Here is an 18068-nt window from a genome sequence, read left to right as displayed (position 1 = left end):
ACCTGACTGAATCAGTACCATCCTGCCTTCCTTCCCTCCGGTTACCACGGAACAGGTGTCCCTTTTCTTGTCTGAGCCCATACCCCCGCTACATCAATGTTCCTACTACTAGAGTTGCTTCATCCTCAGTCCTGCTGGGAGATGGGTATCCATGAAATGAAAACTAAGCAAAGTCAAACTAACTATGGGAATCTCTTCAACACTAGACTCACACTCAGCTCATGCCACCAGAGGCAACTGGGAGCCAAGACTGACAGAGGAAACTGGAGCCTACCTTCTCACTCATCCTGGAGCAGAGTCACTGGCACCTTTTAAACTGTCATTCTCCGCCCCCTACCTTTTTCTGCCCAATGAGGATACTGCATATCTGAAGCTAGATCCACTGCACACACTTTCCCCATGCCATCTCATTAACTCCCAGTCTCAATTACTGTCTCTGCACTGATGATGCACATCTAGGTCTCCAACCCCAATCTCCTTCCTGAACTCCAAAGTACCACATGCCTGGATGTCCAACTGCCGGCTGACCTCTCCACTCAGATGTCCCCACGGCACCACACGTCATCCTCTCCCCACCTGGCCCTCCTACCATGTTTCCTAATCCAATGGAAAGAACTGTCACCCATTCTCCAGGTACCCCAGTTGGAAATCCGGGCCTCTGCCCCTCTCCTGTTCTCCACTGTATCCAACCTGTACTGAGTTCATGTCACATCTACCTCCTAAATCCCTCTCAAAGTTACCCTGTCTCTCCATCTACACTGTTAACACTCCACTTCTGGCCACTGTCATCTCTTACCTGGGTTACTGCACTTTCTAGGACGATCATTTCAAGAAAGCAAAATCTGAAAACCTCATCCCTTTGCTTAAGAGCCTTTTCCTGTTTGTCCCCTGCTCTCGAAACAGTCCAAACACCTCACCCTGGCATATGAGACCAGGAGGATCTGACCTCGGCCCACCTCTTCAGCCTCTCCTCTCTCAGGGCCCCTACCCCGACACTGGCCCGGTGGTTCAGCACTCCCCCACCAGCACCGCCTTCAGTTCCTACAAAGTGCATACTCCCCTGACCTCTCAGCCTTCACCTTGTCCCTTCTTGCCCTCTTCTCCTAGCCACCTGTCCATCAGCCCGCAGCTTCTTCCCTTCCCGTCCCTTTCTCTCCAGGTAGGTCAAGGACCCTTCCCTGGTGCATCCACACTCGTTAGGACCCCACATTAACCCTGTCATAACGCATATCACCCTTACTGTAATTGTCTGCTAGATCCTTCCTAAGGTCCTTCAGGGTACAGGGACAGCCTCTTCTTCAAACGATCTCAATGTCTAGACCACAGGAGGTAATGAATAAATACTGGCTTTATTAAATGAAAACTTTTTTTAAAGGGTGGAATAAATTGTATTGAAACGTTAAAAGAGATTATTTCTGAGTTAGGGGATCCTGAGTGATTTTTATTTTCTTGTTACGGTTCAATAAATGATTCCTGAACTTAAAATTTTTTGTAAACTAGAGTAAATCACACAGTACTTGAAATATTAAAAATAATCTGCACAACTGAAAAATACCTTGTGGTCTAGTAGAAAAACAAGCCACAGCCTAAATGAGGCTTACCCTTATAATACTGCAACATAACGAAATGCCTCCACCCACTCTAAATCCTCCCAACCTCCAGCTACAGTCACTGCCCCTGCCCCCTCTGCTCCACAGCATGGGCTCAGATTGCAAGAAGCCAGGTGCTGACACTTCCTGAAGAATTCCCAAGCCGTGCTCTGCTCCTCCCCAAGGGCAGGGCCCATGCAAGAGCCCCTTCAAACTCCCTGGGGAGAGCATGACTCTGCCCTGGCCCCTTCCTTGACAATATTCCTTTCTAAAAGGATTAAATGCACCAACTTCTTTATATCCTCCAAGGGGAATTAAAGAGAGTTATCGTCAATATGCACTTAGCAGGGATTAGGAAACAACCAATCAAAACCCATCTAAAATATTTAAAAACAAATTCACTTTCAAATAAACATAAATAGGTACCTATGCTTTTGGAGGTTATATAGTGTTTGTGCTCTTTTTATAACACACTCTCTGCCAACCGCCACAATGTCATTTAAGGCCAATATTTTATTCTGGCTGAACATCTAACTGGCATTATTATGCCCTTTAATTTCTGCCACTCTATTAGAAGATTACAGAGGTTTTCACACAGAGTGGGAATCTAGGAGCAGACCTAGATCGTCCCTGAACCACAGAAGGGGCAATCAAACCCATTAACAGTCACTTCAACTGCACCACCCTTCCCCAACCCTCAATCCCGTGAGATGAGTGTAAGAAATGGCTAAATGTACTGGAGTGATTAGCATCAATTACCAAACTGGCTACAATTCTTTTCATCTCTGATTATCACTGACTACCTAATGAGTTTACGACAAGCCAACGGCTCCATGGTCAAATATTTCAACCTGCAGGATGGAAATCTGCCATTCATAGCCTTGAATTTACCAGGAATTACAAAGTAAAAACATTTACCTTTGAAAGTTTATTACCTTTTTCAGGCCATTTATTTGTAACTAGGAATTTCCTAAATGATATCCAAGACTTCAGAGTATTAACTGAAGTCTGAAAGGTAAATAATTTATTTCCTCTCCATCACAAAATTCAGGGGGCCTATCATTATAATATGAATGGCAAAGTGAAAAGAACGTAGTGTATACAATATGAACTGGGAACACAACAACTAGTATAGATGTTTATTATCCACATGTAAATGTAAATATGCTTTTCCCTCTTTTTTAAAAACACACATATAAAACACATTAAAGAAACAAAAATTAAAAACTTCTTTTACCAGGAAATTCCTTCCTGGTATCCCAGAGACTTCCATGGTTTCAGGGACCGTTGACCTTAAAATTACAACACTAAGACCATCTCAAATCAGGGCCCCAAAAATCTACAGCTTGCAAGAGTTCAGAGGAAACGTACATAGCCCATGAAGCAATGCTGGCTCATGCAGAACTTCGTTTGACTATGCATCCGGGTAGTTTTCTTTAGGACGTAAACACAGAGGAGGACTCCAAGTTCATCTAGTTTCAGAGGAGGACACAGTACGAAATTGTGAGAAAAATGTCATACAATTTGCTCTGGCACGTGCACGTGGAAGGGACCAAGCTCCTCCGTACACCTCTATTCATAAAGAGCTCAGTTCTTTGGCTGATATGAACTGCATTCTGGGAAGCCACTTCTACCAATACTATTCTAATAAAGACGATCTGGGCTATAATCCAACATGCCACACTATTTCATTATGGAAAAGAGGAGATGCGCATTGATAGTTAACTGATTACAGCTGCTGCTCATTATTAGCCCTCACTTCACTCCTAGTAGGATTGTCATCACTCGAGAGAGCACGTTTTAATTTTTTGACCAAAACTACACTGCAGGGATGACTTTAGGTTTCCTAGGCCCAGCATATTAGACTCCACACAAGTTTCATGGTAACAGGAAGGGAAGAAAAGAGATGGGAGATAAGAAAATCCCAGAAATCATTTAAGGAAAGAAAGACAGTCTTAGAAACTAGGGCAGCTTAGGGCATTCTAGTTAACAGAAACAAAAACAAAACAAAACAAAAAAAAAACAAGAGGAGCAGAGCCAAGCCTACCAAAGAGCTTATTTAGAACAGAGAAAGCATTTTTTAAATGGTGAACTAATGACATACATAGATAAGAAAACCCTAAATGCCCACTTTCAACTCTGACTCTTCCACTGGGATGGAATGTTTTCACATGAAATGTAACAGAATTCCAATATCTGAAGAAAAAACTCTGCTTCAACACAACTTCCTTGTAATAACAACGGAACATTTAGTATTTAAAAATCTCCAAATACATTTTTCCCTTCCTAATGCTATATAAGTATTTCTAAAATATTCTAAAACTTCAGTACGGCTCCTGGTAAGTGTGGATCTGCTAAATTAATGAAAAGAGTAAGGAATAAAAGCAAAGCAATAGACTTTGAAGATTTTAAAAAAAGTTCTTTACTCAATAGTTTATGGTTCGTATCTGGCTCTCTCGCAAACATTTCTCTGACAATGAACCAGCGTGCGGGGCAGTAACTCTCTGCTGTTGCTGCCTTCAGGCACGCTGACACTCTTTTAAAGGGATCGCCGAATCACATCTTGTGAGTGCCTGAGGTTTCCAGGACACAAGCACCTGGTAAGTATCTTGCTGGTACTCATTAGGTCAGCCTGTTGGAATCCAAGGACATCTTCGATCACCTGGGCTCAAGATTAAAGATCCCACATAATTTACCTAGCATTATTTTTACCAATACTGATTGACATAAAAAGTCAATTTACAGCTTAAATACGGAAAAGCTCACTGGATTTCAAGATAAACTATTTCAGTCCTTCCACACAGAACAAATGTAGTTTAAATGCTTCTTCTTTCAGAATATTAAAGTTTTAATAGTTTATTTAAATTCCTAAAGAGAATAAAGATTACAACCTAAAAATATTTTTGTATCATTTTACAGTCACTTAGGCTTTGGCTTTAGAATTTATATAAAGTTATTAAAGACTAGGAGAGGAAGTAGAAAGCATAGTGAGCAAATACGTAGCTTCATTAGAAAAAAAAAGCACTATCTATAAAAGCTATCACGCGTAATTGATTATAAAGGAAATTCTCCAAAGCTTCAACTTTCCCCGTGAATAGACTTTGTACTTACTGTAATGCTCACCCGGTCTCCTGCCAGAACAAATATTTTAATATAAAATTTAATAAGTGGAACTGAAGATATTATGTCTAATTTAAAATTCCATATTGTGTAAACTACTGATATTAACATAACTGAGTTTGTAAACAATCCATTTGTAGAAGCTAACCTTAGACACTGTATTGACCCAAAATATCTAGTGGGGCTCATCTGCAAAATGAAGCATCAATGCCTGGAATTCATTAAAAGTGTTACATGTTTAATTTCTCCTGCCCTACAGCTCCATTGTCTCGTAAAAATTTTCCTTTGATGTCCCCCACTAAAAGAATTAAAGGAATATTGTAATTGAAATGTCATCAATAATTCACAAGACCCTCCTCCACAGCAATACATCTGATGAAATATTAATTGAGCTCCACAGACTGACAGTCTGCAGAGGAGCACTTGCCTGTAATTTGAACCACGAGTCCTGATCTTGCTGTAGCTCAGACCTGCCAAGAAGGCAATTATCTGGATGGTCTTGCCCAATCCCATTTCGTCTCCCAGAATTCCTCCTGCCTGCTGGCAGTGCAATTCCCACAGCCACCTAACACCTGTCTGCTGGTACCTACAACAACAAACACCAACAAGAAAAAGAAAATGGCAAATGGTGGATAATACAGATCATAACAGAAAGTACTCATGAATTAATCATTTAGCGAGGTTCTAGTACCAGTCAGAGAAACATGCCGGATGTGTGTTTTACATGAGTATTATATTTATAAGGTCATACATTTTTGATTACCTAGGCATAAAAATCACAAATTTTTCTTTACAGAACATTAACACATTTCTAATTAAACTGATAGATAGGGTAATTAGGGACTATTTCATTTCTTTTTCAACATTAGAAATAGCTTGGTAAACAAGCATAAACTTATTATCTTTTATTCAATATCCTTCTGGAAAAAACTGCAAATATTTTTAGTTATAGAAAGTTCCAATAATTTTTCTATGAAAAGATGCATTAACATTTACTTTTTCCATCTGAACAGCTTCAAAAAGCAGGACAGAGAACACTACAATTTACAGTATACACTGTTGAAAAGTCACTTGGTAATCATATTATCTTTTTATAGGAAAAATTAAATTAAATTTTAAGGCCATAAACAAGTCTGAATAACAGGGCTGCTCACAAAATTAGTACATATGATTCTGTCATATTACTAGCAGATGCAAAAAAAAAAACCCAACAGTTTAAAGACTCAACAATACAAAAGGTCTTTTAATATTTTAAAGTAGAACTTGATTCAGGGACTTTATCATAGATACAAAAAGGTCAGAGCTATTAAAATCTTAAATAAGGAGTACAGGTCAAAGAGCAATAATATATTCCCCTCTAAAAACAAAAAAAGAGTTGGCATTTGCCCTTCTCCATCAATGGTATGTCTAATTCAATAATCTAAAAATGAAGTTAAAAAGGGAATAATGCAAAAAGCATTTTTGAGAGTGAAAGATTTAACACTATGGAATGGTATGAAAATTATATGCCACGTAAAAAAATCTAAAGCAAAAAACACTTAAAAGACAATGATGGGCTTCCCTGGTGGCGCAGTGGTTGAGAGTCCGCCTGCCGATGCAGGGGACACGGGTTCGTGCCCCGGTCCGGGAAGATCCCACATGCCGCAGAGCGGCTGGGCCCGTGAGCCATGGCCGCTGAGCCTGCGCATCTGGAGCCTTTGCTCCGCAACGGGAGAGGCCACAACAGTGAGAGGCCTGCGTACTGCAAAAAAAAAAAATGAAAGCTAAAGAATTTTTTTTTTTGAAAGAAAATACCAAGGCTAGTGAGCTGCCCACTTTAAAAGGAGGTGGTTTTGTTGCTGTTTTACTGCCCAAATGTTTTTTACTCTTTGGTATGTGATATGTCTACCTAAAATCTCATTGTGGATTTCAGTCCCTGTTAAACTAGTTTTATTTACTCTTCTCCTAGTAAGTATGTCATAATTAACTTTCCCCCAGTATTCTGCAAATCAATTCCAAAAGTTTGACTCTAGCTGTTGCCATTATTATCTATCATATAAGGAAAACTTTGAATGAGTATTTTGCTGCTTAAGTTTGCTAATTATAATATACACACTCAATATGTACCCTGGACGAGAGGATTTAAAACCCAAACACAGTGAAGTCTACTATGGATAAAAGATCATTTAATTTGGGATGAAGGACAAATTCTATTTAACACGTGGTATATAATCAGAAAATAAAAGCTACCAACCATTTAAGGGGCCTACTGCTGGGGAGGCACCTGGTCAGGTGAGGTTTGGATACAACCTCACAACCAGCCCACACAAAGAGGATCAGCCCATTTTATAGTTAGGAAATGAAGGCACAGAGAGGTTAAGTAACTTGCTAAAGGTCACACTGCTAGAAAAAAAAATGAGCAAGTCAGAAATGAAATCCAGAACCTCTGATTCCAAAGCGATTCCACTTTGGAGATAATCTTGACCAGCAGTTCTCAACCAGGGATGGGGGTAAATGGGGGGTAAAGAGGGTATTTTGCTCCCTAGGGGACACTGGACAATACCTAGAGACATTTTTGGTTGTTACAACTGGGAAAGTGCAAATGTAATCTAGTGGGTAGAGGCCAGAGATGCTGCTAAACACCCTACAATGCACAGAATAGTCCCTACAACAAAGAACTATTCAGCCCAAAATGTCAGTTGTGCTGAGAATGAAAAATCCTGATCTAAAAATAAAAGTTGGTCATGAACTACTTACACTGGACTAATCTCAGCTATGGAAAAAGATGTAGTCCAAAAAGCTCCCCCCAAAAACTGATGTACGTTCAGAATCACTAAATTCCAGTCAATCAGCCTCCTTTTACTGAGCTACAGAACAATTATGGGACCAGCTCCTCCGGGCAGAGTAGGGGCCAAAATCTCCCAGTGGCCATTCCAGTGTTTTCCCACTATACAACACTGCCTCCACCCAACACAGGTCCAACCCCTCTCTCTGTTTGGGGCCAATCAACTTAAGGAATCAAGAGAGGGACAATCGAGAAATCATGAAAGGAATAAAAACTGGTGACCAGCATGGTATCCCAGAGGGAGTTAGGACATCTGCATTCTAGGTGACTCACGAGAGGCAGAGACGCTGTGCTAGATGTTTCCTCATCTACAGATGTAATTTCCAAGGGCGTTCACACAGTGTATGATTGTGCGTATAAGACGATGAACAACACTAAAGAAATGACTTGAGGAAATATATCTACCAGGCAGCCCTGTAAGTCACATCCTACATGGAAACGCCCAACCACAGCTGGGGACGTTGTATAAAGATGGTGAAGAGCGGCTCTCTCTTTCCATGAAGGCCCTCAGGCTGCACGAGCACACTGATTGGTAGGCATGTATCACTGCATGAGGAGTTAGGGGGTCTGGGTTCTGGTTCCAGCAGTGTCACTAACTGACTCAGGCTTTGTTGCTTTAATTTCCTAATAATGAACACTGTAAAACAATTACATCCTTTAAATGAAAGCAGGCTACGGAATTCAGTTTTCAGAACCTTTGAAGACATAAAAATGACTCTTTAGGAAAAGTTAAAAGATTTTTACAAACTACTGTGTAAGAGTAAAGAAATTACTGTACTCTGCTTCCCCCAGGAAACTGAAGCGTCACAAAATAACCACAGATAATTGGTATATCTTGGCATTGTCACATTAACCCAAGATTGCATTTACTAGTGTGGCTAAAAGTAAAGTTGCAAGACTGAATTTTGTCATCTGATTGCTAAATCACACAGTCAAATACATTTTCCGGGCAAACTTTCAAAACAGAATTTTAAAAGTTAACCATGATCTTGCAGAAAACAGCACTTAAATAGATAACTGTACCTGCTGACTCCCTTGCGTACAAATATACCCTGTTAATTTAATTCCACAGAGTGCGGTAAGTACAGTAAAAATAGATCTACAGCTTAAAATTAAATTGGCCTGGCTAAAACTTAATCATGAAAGAAAAAAGGAGACTCTACCAATCCTATTACTTTTCTTTTCATGTAGCAGAATAAAAGAAACAAGTTTCGTAACATTTATGAACTATTTAAAATCCTGTTTTTGAGAGATGAAAAATGAAAACAACAAAATACTTTCCAGGAATGTGCAATTAAGACAAATTTTTTTAAAAAACCGTGCATTTACGTTAACTACAATAGGGTTAACAGTCAATACACTAAATCCTATATACTCCTAGTAAGCCAAGTTTGGTTCTATGAACTGTGAAACTCCTTTGCTAGAATATACCACATTTATACAAAAATGCACATTCAACTTGATTCTTGAGGATATTTGCCAAATCACTTAATACTCATGTAGAAGTATCCTGTCTTTGTTAAACCAATTTAATCTATAATCTGGGTATTCCTTTTGCTAGTTTAACACTGATACTATTTGGCGTGTTTCTTAATAAGCAATCACTTTAGAGAAGATGAAAAGAGTTGCCAATAAATATTATCTTTATGTACCTTTCCATAGTTAAATTTTCATTTGGGAGAAGCAATAAACACAGTAGCCACCTCCCCAGGCTATAAAACATCTACAGAAATTACTCGAGATTCAGGTTTGAACTTCTTTACAGTTCTCCTGTCCAGTACGGCAACCCAACCAAGACAGTTCACATATTTAGGATTCAGCTTTCCTATTATGTTTAGTGGGATAAAATAACCACTCCCTTTGTCCCCTCCAACCCAGGAGAAAAATTAAAACTATAATAAAAGCTCTTCGAGAGGAAATATAAAAAGCATGCTCTTTTTAAGTAGACATCGTGCACAAGTTTAGGGCATGGCTGACAGCTGAATCTATGAAGGAGATTAAACATAACCATCTCAAAGAAAGAAGTTTACATCCTGCACCCGACTACCAAGTGATGATACAAGAGACAGAAAGAAGCTATTTAATGCTTTAACTTCCTATATGCATCGAGGAAGCCTTCCTAAAGCACCTTGTTTAGTAAATCCCAGGAGGACTGAGATTGACAACGTGGCTCAGTATTTACATTCATCACGGAGACTCGCCTGGACCTTGTAGGCTATAGGCACGCATCTATCACAGGGCATCCGGTTATAGGCAACCCTGGGCCACTTGACATATGAAACATAGTTTCAAACAGCAACGCAACCCTGAAGCTGTTTGCCTGTATCTTCTCTTTTGGTATCAGAATAACATCTACAGGAAATGTTTACATACACATCTGGTCAGCTCAAAAGTATTACACCCTTAGGTACAGTATAGGACACTCAGAAAACTAATCTCTACGCAGTTTTTTATTTCAATATAGAAGTAAAAACCTCTCCAATATTGATTTTAATAAGCAAGTCTTCTTAATCTGATTTAGAAGTTAGAGGTTTGGCCCCTTAAAATTGCTAAGAACGGCAACAAAAAAAGAACTCGATGTAGACAGCTTTTAATGTGTAGCTTTTAGTCCGCTGAGACAGGTCCACACAGAGTCATCAGTTTATAAACATACCCGATGCGCACGTTAGTCAATTTATTACCGTCTAATTCTAATGAACAGCATGTGGCTAAAATTTCATTTGACAGTATCTGTGTTTGCCATAAATTGCTGCAAGTACTTTAAGGGCCCACAGGTAAGTACTATGTAGTTCCTAAAATATTAATTTGTACACAATGGCTTGATGACAGATGTAAAGGAAGGAACACATGGCACATACTTAAAAAGCTTTTTGAACAGAAAACCCGGCACTTTAAAACCTTCGTCAAATTCGGCATCACTTTCCTCAGAATCATCTTCAAGCCTCAGACTCTTCTCTTTGTCCTGCAGTCGCAGTTTATTCCATCTCCTACCGTGAAAACAAAAACCACATTTCCATTATTTTGGTTCCAAACCAGGTTAAAATAGATAGTTCTAAGTAATACATAGGAAAAAACAGACAAAATTGAAGTCTTTTAGCTTTCTACTGCCATCATTACCCAAAACACTGATATTCAAAGGAAAAAAAAAAAACCAACTGATTCTCTTTTCCTTCCTCCTCAATTCAATTCTCATTTGAATTATTATAGCTGCTCTAGAAATATTCCTGTAAGGTCTCATTTCATTATCAAAACTACTTGCTCCTCTCCTGGCATACCCTAAAGGGAAAATTTCTCTGCTAGTTCCTAAGATATATGAACTTAATTCTAGAAAAGAGTCAGTGAAAATTTCAATATAACTAAATTTATAGATACTAAACGTCATAGCTCCAAAATGACAACGTAAGAAGAAGTAAATTTTATTTATAATTACTATTTCTGTGCTAAAGATATGATGGTCATAGCATAAAACAGCACATCTTGAACATAAAGCAAATTTTTGGTCAAAATTACTATATATCAGATTCATATACTGATTACTTAATTAAGGGGAGGCATCAACAATATAAAGGACTGATAATTATACCACTGAGGAAAAAATGTGTCCACTAAATAAAACCTAAGTTATAAATTTAGTTCTATGATGCTTTTCAGATGCGAAATAAGATGAACATTTATATTTCAGAAGGGTGACGCCATGTATGCATAACAAAAGAAACGTCTGAAGATCTGAAAGTATTAGCAATACAGCAAGGCTGTTGGGAAGGTGCAGCTGTTTAGCCAGACTAATTTTGCACCTATATAACTATAATGGACACTGGGGTCACAAGTGGAAAAAAAAAGTCAACAGCCTCATATTCTAGTCACTTCCATAATAAAAGGATGGCTTTTTTCAGTATGCATGCAACTGACACTTTGAATTTCACAAAATGGTGGAAATGAAATAAAACAATAACACAGATAAATGCCTTCCAAGTAAAAAGCTCACAGGAAGGGAATGAGAACAGCAACACAATAAGAAGGCACTTCCCTGCCACTGACTATGCAGGCGTAATAGAGAAAGTGTGAGGGAAGGTAAAGGAGAACATGGAAGGATAACACCGCACACCCTGCCCAGTTGGAGGAACGGTATGTTTTCCAGCACCAACTACCAAATCAGCACAGAGGCCAAACACAGCCCTGTGCACTAGATGCTGGAGGACCTTTAAAGCATGTCCTCTGATAAATTCTGGTCTTGTTGAAAATTTCAGCTCTTCAGAATAAGGAAAGGAAGGGCTAGCTGAGGATCAGTAAGGAAGAATTGGTTGGTGATTTGAAACTGCTTCGCAGGGCACTAAGAGAACCTATAAATAAGCAGTGCTGGTGATTTCCAGAGAACAGCCAACGAAAGAGACAGTATATGGCCAAGTCTAAGGAAATAGCTGTCACATAACCATAAGGTTTAATATGTGACAGTCTTCTTATGGGAAAAATGTAATGGCCTTTTTGTGCTTAACTTCTAAAGGTGATCTCTTTCTCCCTTTTATTTGTATTTTTCTTCCTTAAAATCACCATGCAATTGATGAAATGAAATACCTCTAAGTGGCTATAATAGTCTCTGCTACTCTTCTGAGTTCCACATTATCTACAAATTTAGGTAAGTGCAGTGGTTCTCAACAGGGGGCAATCTGGCCATCCTCCGAGGGCAACCCCCTCACCCCCACCCCAGGGTAACATGACAATGTCTGCAGACATAACTGGTTGTTACAACTGCTGAGGGGGAGGGGAGAAACACTACTAGCATCTAGCAGGTAGAGGCCAGGATGCTGCTGAACAACCTACAACGTCCGAGACAGTCCTCCACAACAAAATGTTATCTGGTCTCAAACATCAGTAGTGTCAAAGTTGAGAAACCCTGGTATAAAGGTAACCCTTACCATTGGAACTTAGAAACCAAAATGATGTATAAACGTTTTCCTAATGTATATATCTGAATTCCTGCTTCTCACTATCTGAAGTTTAGCAAGCAGGCAATGTCAGATAATGAGACAGTCCTCAGTACCCACATTCTTACCATCAGAGCTCAGAACCAAACACCTGCATATTATAAGATAATTGTTTTTAGCGAATATGTGGATAATACAAATTTTGTGGAAAAATCACAAAACCTATCACAGCCACTTAAGAATACTTCATTGCGCAACTACTCAAAAATAATTGTACAGGAAGAAAAAGAAAAACAGAAGATCCTGGCTTAACAAGTTTGACATAATGAGGTCGTGAAATACCTTACATACAAGAGTACCACACATTACCCTTCATTGATAAATGATAGCTATTGCCTTAGACTTAGCCAGTTAGTCTTTGTGGCTGTTAAATTTCCCACCGCATCACTCTGTTTCAACAGATTTTCAGCTTCCTCCTCCTCCCTCCCTTCTAAAACATACAGGCATCATGTCGCCACAGAACACACAGCACCTAGGAAACCACATAAGCCACTACAGAAATGACTGCATTCCAGCGCCTTCCGCTTTGTAAAGAAAGATGAAAAGAGACAAATGTTTATTCAGTTTGGCTAACAGATGACTAAAGGTGGTGGGGAAAAATCATTATTGCCTACAAGTATTTGTATCATTGTAAAGACAAATCGCCCCAGTAGAATCATATACACGTATTAAAGACAGAGAGTACCAGGGTTACAAAACCACATGCATGTGTGGCTCAGGCTAAGAGATTCTCCTGGTATAGAAAGCAGTAATTCCTCATGTGGTTTACAGCCAAGAGACCTGACCGTCTAACCCGCGCACGCTGAAGCAGGGCAGCACCAAGTGCTGGTTGACAAGAAGTACCACGTGGCACACTATGGGGGGTGGAGGAGGGCCAGATTCACCTGAACTCTGAGAGAAACAGATGCCTTTCCCATCCCAGATGCTACCAGGGTCTAAAATTGCCCTCTTTAGTGTGCTTAACTCGCTGGTCCTACAGCCTGGCAGGCCAAGCGACCTGTCCGGCCAGCAGGTGTAAAGGGGGATGAATAAAGCGGGTCTGACACATGCAGTGAGCACAGGCCCAAACCCTCAGACTCAGACGGCCTAGAATCAAATTCTACTGCCATGTATTAGCACTTCAGCCCTCAGCAAGCAACTTAACCTCTTTAGCATCTAAGCTTCCTCGACTCTGAGACGGGGGAACAGCGGCATGTACTTCACTGGATTTAGGGGAGAATTAAATGCGGTGCCACATAGAAAGCACTTAGCACAAGCCTAGAATATAACAGGTGCTTAATGAATTAATGTTATTATATATAATCATATCTACTTAACGAAATCCTCACACAACCCTGAGTGAACTATAATGTTCACTTACAAAGGAAGAAACAGAGGCAATGTATAGTCCAATACAATCTGCATGTGATAACGCAACGCACCACAAATGCTTGACGGAACTCCTGAACATGTATATTTGCACAAAAACTATGATAGTAAACGGATGCTCAGTAAATGACTGTGAATAGCATGATCACCATGAGTAACGACACCTAGTCAGCAGACGGTATCTGCTGGAATATCTCAATTTAAAAGTTCTATAACAGATTTGTAAACAGTAAATTGTCATGAAGTATGGCCACGTTTAATGCAACAGTAACAGAAAGATAGCTACAGAATGACCTAAAACTGGTTGGGGGCAGGTCAAAATTAAGATCTGGACCCCAGTGATCTGAAATCTTAAAACTCTGAAATGGCCTCGAAATGTCTAAATTCTGTTCTTTCGACAAATAAGCTAGATAACAGATTTTAAAAGTGGGGGCGGGGGGTAAATAGTCCAATATTTACGTTTTTGGAAAAGAAATAACTTTTTCATGTTTTCTTTCCTCTCGTTTTAAAAGAGCCACACATGTAAGAGTCACAGCTGCAGCCACATAAAACCAAGTGGGCCTGGTGTTCTCTGGCAGGGTTTCCAACTCCCCACGCGGCTGCCGTAGTCAGCCCGCTGCCGACTCCACTGGCAGCTACTCAGAGGAGAACCCAGTAATAAACATAAACTTACAATTCCAATCAGATGCAGGCAGGGCAAATGCTCCTTGGCTTCGCCACACTCACGCAGGAATGAGAAATCAGCCCAGGCTGTGGGACCTGGGGCTGATACTGCGATAATGATCTGTCAGAAGCAACGTGGACCCAGGGCCAAACTGCTAGCAACGCTGCACAGTCAGCTGAACTGCACCAGAAACATACGTCCTTCAGTTGTAACCTACAGGCACGCCTTGTCGATGGAACCCTTAGAATACACCTGAGAAGTTAATTTATTTTCGAAGGAGAATTTCCAGCATTTCAAGGATGTTCAAAAATGCCAGGGCAGAAAAACACAGCTAGCTGCCACTGTGCTGAAATTCAGAGCCTCCTCTCTGTGCATGTGCATGCCCCGTACTGTCCCCAACCTCTCTCCCCCACACACCTGTGTACCCTTCAGAGCTCTGCCCGAGTAGCACCTCTGGAAGAAGCCATCCCTGACCGGCCAGTTAGGCGTCGCATCCTCCAAGTAGGTGCCTTCCTAACACCATGGCACCTGGGCACACCTGACGTCTCCACTAGAACGCTAGCACCTACCAGAGTGTTAGCATCTTTTGAAATCCGTATCTGTCTCCCCCATTAGACTGGGGGAGACTGTCTCAGTCATTTTTGTATCTTTAGAGACTAGTATAATGCCCACCTCACAAGATGCTCAATAAATGCTCAGGGAATGAATGAATGAGGTTCTGAATTGGGCTAGGGATGAGGAAGACACCAGGGGTAGAGAAGCATGGCTTGAAAACGGTCAAAGTGGGTCCCTCAGAAATGGGTTCAAGAAACGTCCCGTTCTACCTCCTTTAGGGCCTGCCTCCTGCTGCATTCCTACCCCTTCTACATATGTGACTTTAAAGTACTGCTCCGAGCTGTAGCCACTGCCTAAACGTGGCTGGGCCCACTGCAAAGAATGAGGCCTGGCAAAGGGTGACTGCAAAGCCAGGTGCTTAATTTAGAATTTTATAAGGAGGAAAAAAAAGGAGAGGAGGTTAAGCTCACTATGTTGAATGACAAAAATTTTGTAAGTTATTTTCAAGCCCTGATGTCTGTTTTTGGGGGGTTCCCAGGGGATTCACTTTGCAACAAGACTGGTTTTTGCACACCAGCTGATTGGAAGAAATCAGGAGTCCTGAGTTTGGGTCCAAGCCTCCCTAGACCAGGTGGGAAAGGCTGAGCAAAAGGTTCAACTTTTTATGAAAGACTTGATCTTCTAGCAGAGGAAAAAAGAAGTTTAACTAGCCCTATATTTACATTACTAGAAAGGAAATAATGTTTCTAGTGTTCCCACTTTCATCTTTTTCTTTAATCCATACATATAAAAGTCACAGCTGCAACCAAATAAAATGAGGTGAGTGTGTTACTTACTGGGAGGTTTTCTAACTCCTATAGTCCCTCAGACTCCAGGGGCGGCCATTAGAGCAGAACCCAGCAAAAAGCACAGATTTAAGATACCCACTGAGAAGGGAAAACCAGATGCAGGTCCATAACTAGTAAGATACCCACTGAGAAGGGAAAACCAGATGCAGGTCCGAACTTTAGAAACATCATTTAACACCACTGTATTTGTCTCCTCGACCACAGTGAGCCAAATAATAGGTCCTTATAGGACTAAATGAGATAATATGTATACTATACCCTTTAGAAACTATTTTTTAATACTACATACATGTCAGATACTATCTTATAATTATGGGCAGGAGATTACACAAAAAAAAGTAAAATTGAGAAATTTTAGTTAACTGTAGGTTAAACGTGAATAAATAGTAACAAATGTCAAAACACTTGGAATCGCAATCTTGGGCAGGCAGGAGTTAAGTGCAGCCCCCAAGTCTAGAAGGCCATCATGCTACTGCACCTGTACTATCAGTCAAGATCAAGATTATCATGGTCACTCTAGGCACAATGTCCTACACACCTAGTACAGCAAGGAATGTGGAAACTAAGCCTTATAAGGCATGAGAGAAGCATCTGGAACACTGACCTCAGAACAGAGAAAATTGTGAGGAACAAAAGTGTAATCCTGACCTATCCACACTCAGAACCAATAAGCAGGCTGTGAGGTTGGAAGAATGCCCCCTGGGCAGATGTCTAGTGACCCCTAGTTTGTTCAAAGGAGAAATAATTTTTTATTTCTCCCCAAACAATTACTGATAATGTACTTATAGTCATATAGATATTTTATCACTAAGTGGACCTTAATCATACTAATAAAAAATGTATTAGAGGTAAGAAAAGCCTAACATCAAACAACACTAAGTTTATAACAGCTAATGAGTTGCCTGTGCATATTACATACAATTGTTAAAGTGCTTTTTACCTTGGAAGAACATCACATCTTCATACATATCAATATTTATATAAGCTCTTCCTCATGATTCTCACAGACCCTCTTACTGGCTTGATGGAATCTTTGTAGTAAATGTTTTACCTAGTGGGCATGCAAATAACAAGAGAAGCTAATATTTGTTGATTGTCTGACATTTGCCAAATATCTTAGATGTATTACCTTTTGTAATCCTCCTATCACCCTTGAAGAAGGTACTGCTAAGATCCCCATATACAAATGGGGAGATATACAAGACCTCATAGCTATTAGGGGAGACTGGCATTCTGACGCCATGGCCTGTGATTTCTACCCCCTATGCCATATATTACCTCCTTAAGTAACACTGGCTAGCTCTGGACAAGCTGTGTTTTGAAATTATATATACATATATATTATGTATACGTTTTTTAAATTTAGAGGCAGAAAACAAACTCTAAGTAATAATAACAACTAATGGCTACCAATGCTCACTGTGTGCTGGGCACTGTTCTAAGTATTTACATGTATTAAATAATTTAATCCTTACAACCCTATGAGACAGATACTATTCTTAATCCCTTTTTCACAATTAAAGAAAGGCAGGCAGGGACAGGTAAAGCAGCCTGCTCAAGATCACCAATGTGAAGATTCTAACCCGGAGTCTGTGCTCCTAACTGTTGCATAATCTTGCCTCTCAAAAAGTATTTTCAAACTTCCAAAATTCACCCCTTTGCTCATAGCACCAGCCAAAAGGTCAATAATCACCTCTTTAAATGCTATACAATGAAAATGAAATGCTATACAAAAAAAAAATGAAAACAACTGCACAAGAGCAAATCAAATTATAAAACTTCAATTCAAATTTGTCTCAAAAAACATTAGTGCTAAAAGTTTGAGGAGATGGGCTTCCCTGGTGGCGCACTGGTTGAGAGTCCGCCTGCCGATGCAAGGGACACGGATTCGTGCCCCGGTCCGGGAAGATCCCACATGCCGCGGAGCGGCTGGGCCTGTGAGCCATGGCCGCTGAGCCTGTGCGTCCGGAGACTGTGCTCCGCAACGGGAGAGGCCACAACAGTGAGAGGCCCGCGTACCGCAAAAAAAAAAAAAAGTTTGAGGAGAGGAAAGACGGCCTTCGTTTTTGTACGATAACATGATTCCTTCCCCACCTCGCTACTGTGCAGAGTGGGTCA

The 18068-nt window shown here is 40.3% G+C and overlaps 1 protein-coding gene across 2 annotated transcripts in view; it reads right to left on the bottom strand.

The window, feature by feature from the left end:
• Window positions 1–18068, bottom strand: part of ERCC6 (ERCC excision repair 6, chromatin remodeling factor) — a 76211-nt gene that overhangs the window by 34464 nt on the left and 23679 nt on the right. For both annotated transcript variants that reach the window (XM_060034648.1, XM_060034649.1), the window contains exons 6-7: window positions 10392–10520; window positions 5137–5295 (exon numbers count right to left, since the gene is read on the bottom strand). In XM_060034648.1, the coding sequence (XP_059890631.1) occupies window positions 5137–5295; window positions 10392–10520 (288 nt within the window). The remainder of the gene's footprint in view (window positions 1–5136; window positions 5296–10391; window positions 10521–18068) is intronic.

This window comes from Delphinus delphis, chromosome 16 (assembly GCF_949987515.2).
Source record: "Delphinus delphis chromosome 16, mDelDel1.2, whole genome shotgun sequence".
Lineage (NCBI taxonomy): Eukaryota > Metazoa > Chordata > Mammalia > Artiodactyla > Delphinidae > Delphinus > Delphinus delphis.
This window is presented reverse-complemented; position numbering and strand designations above follow the sequence as displayed.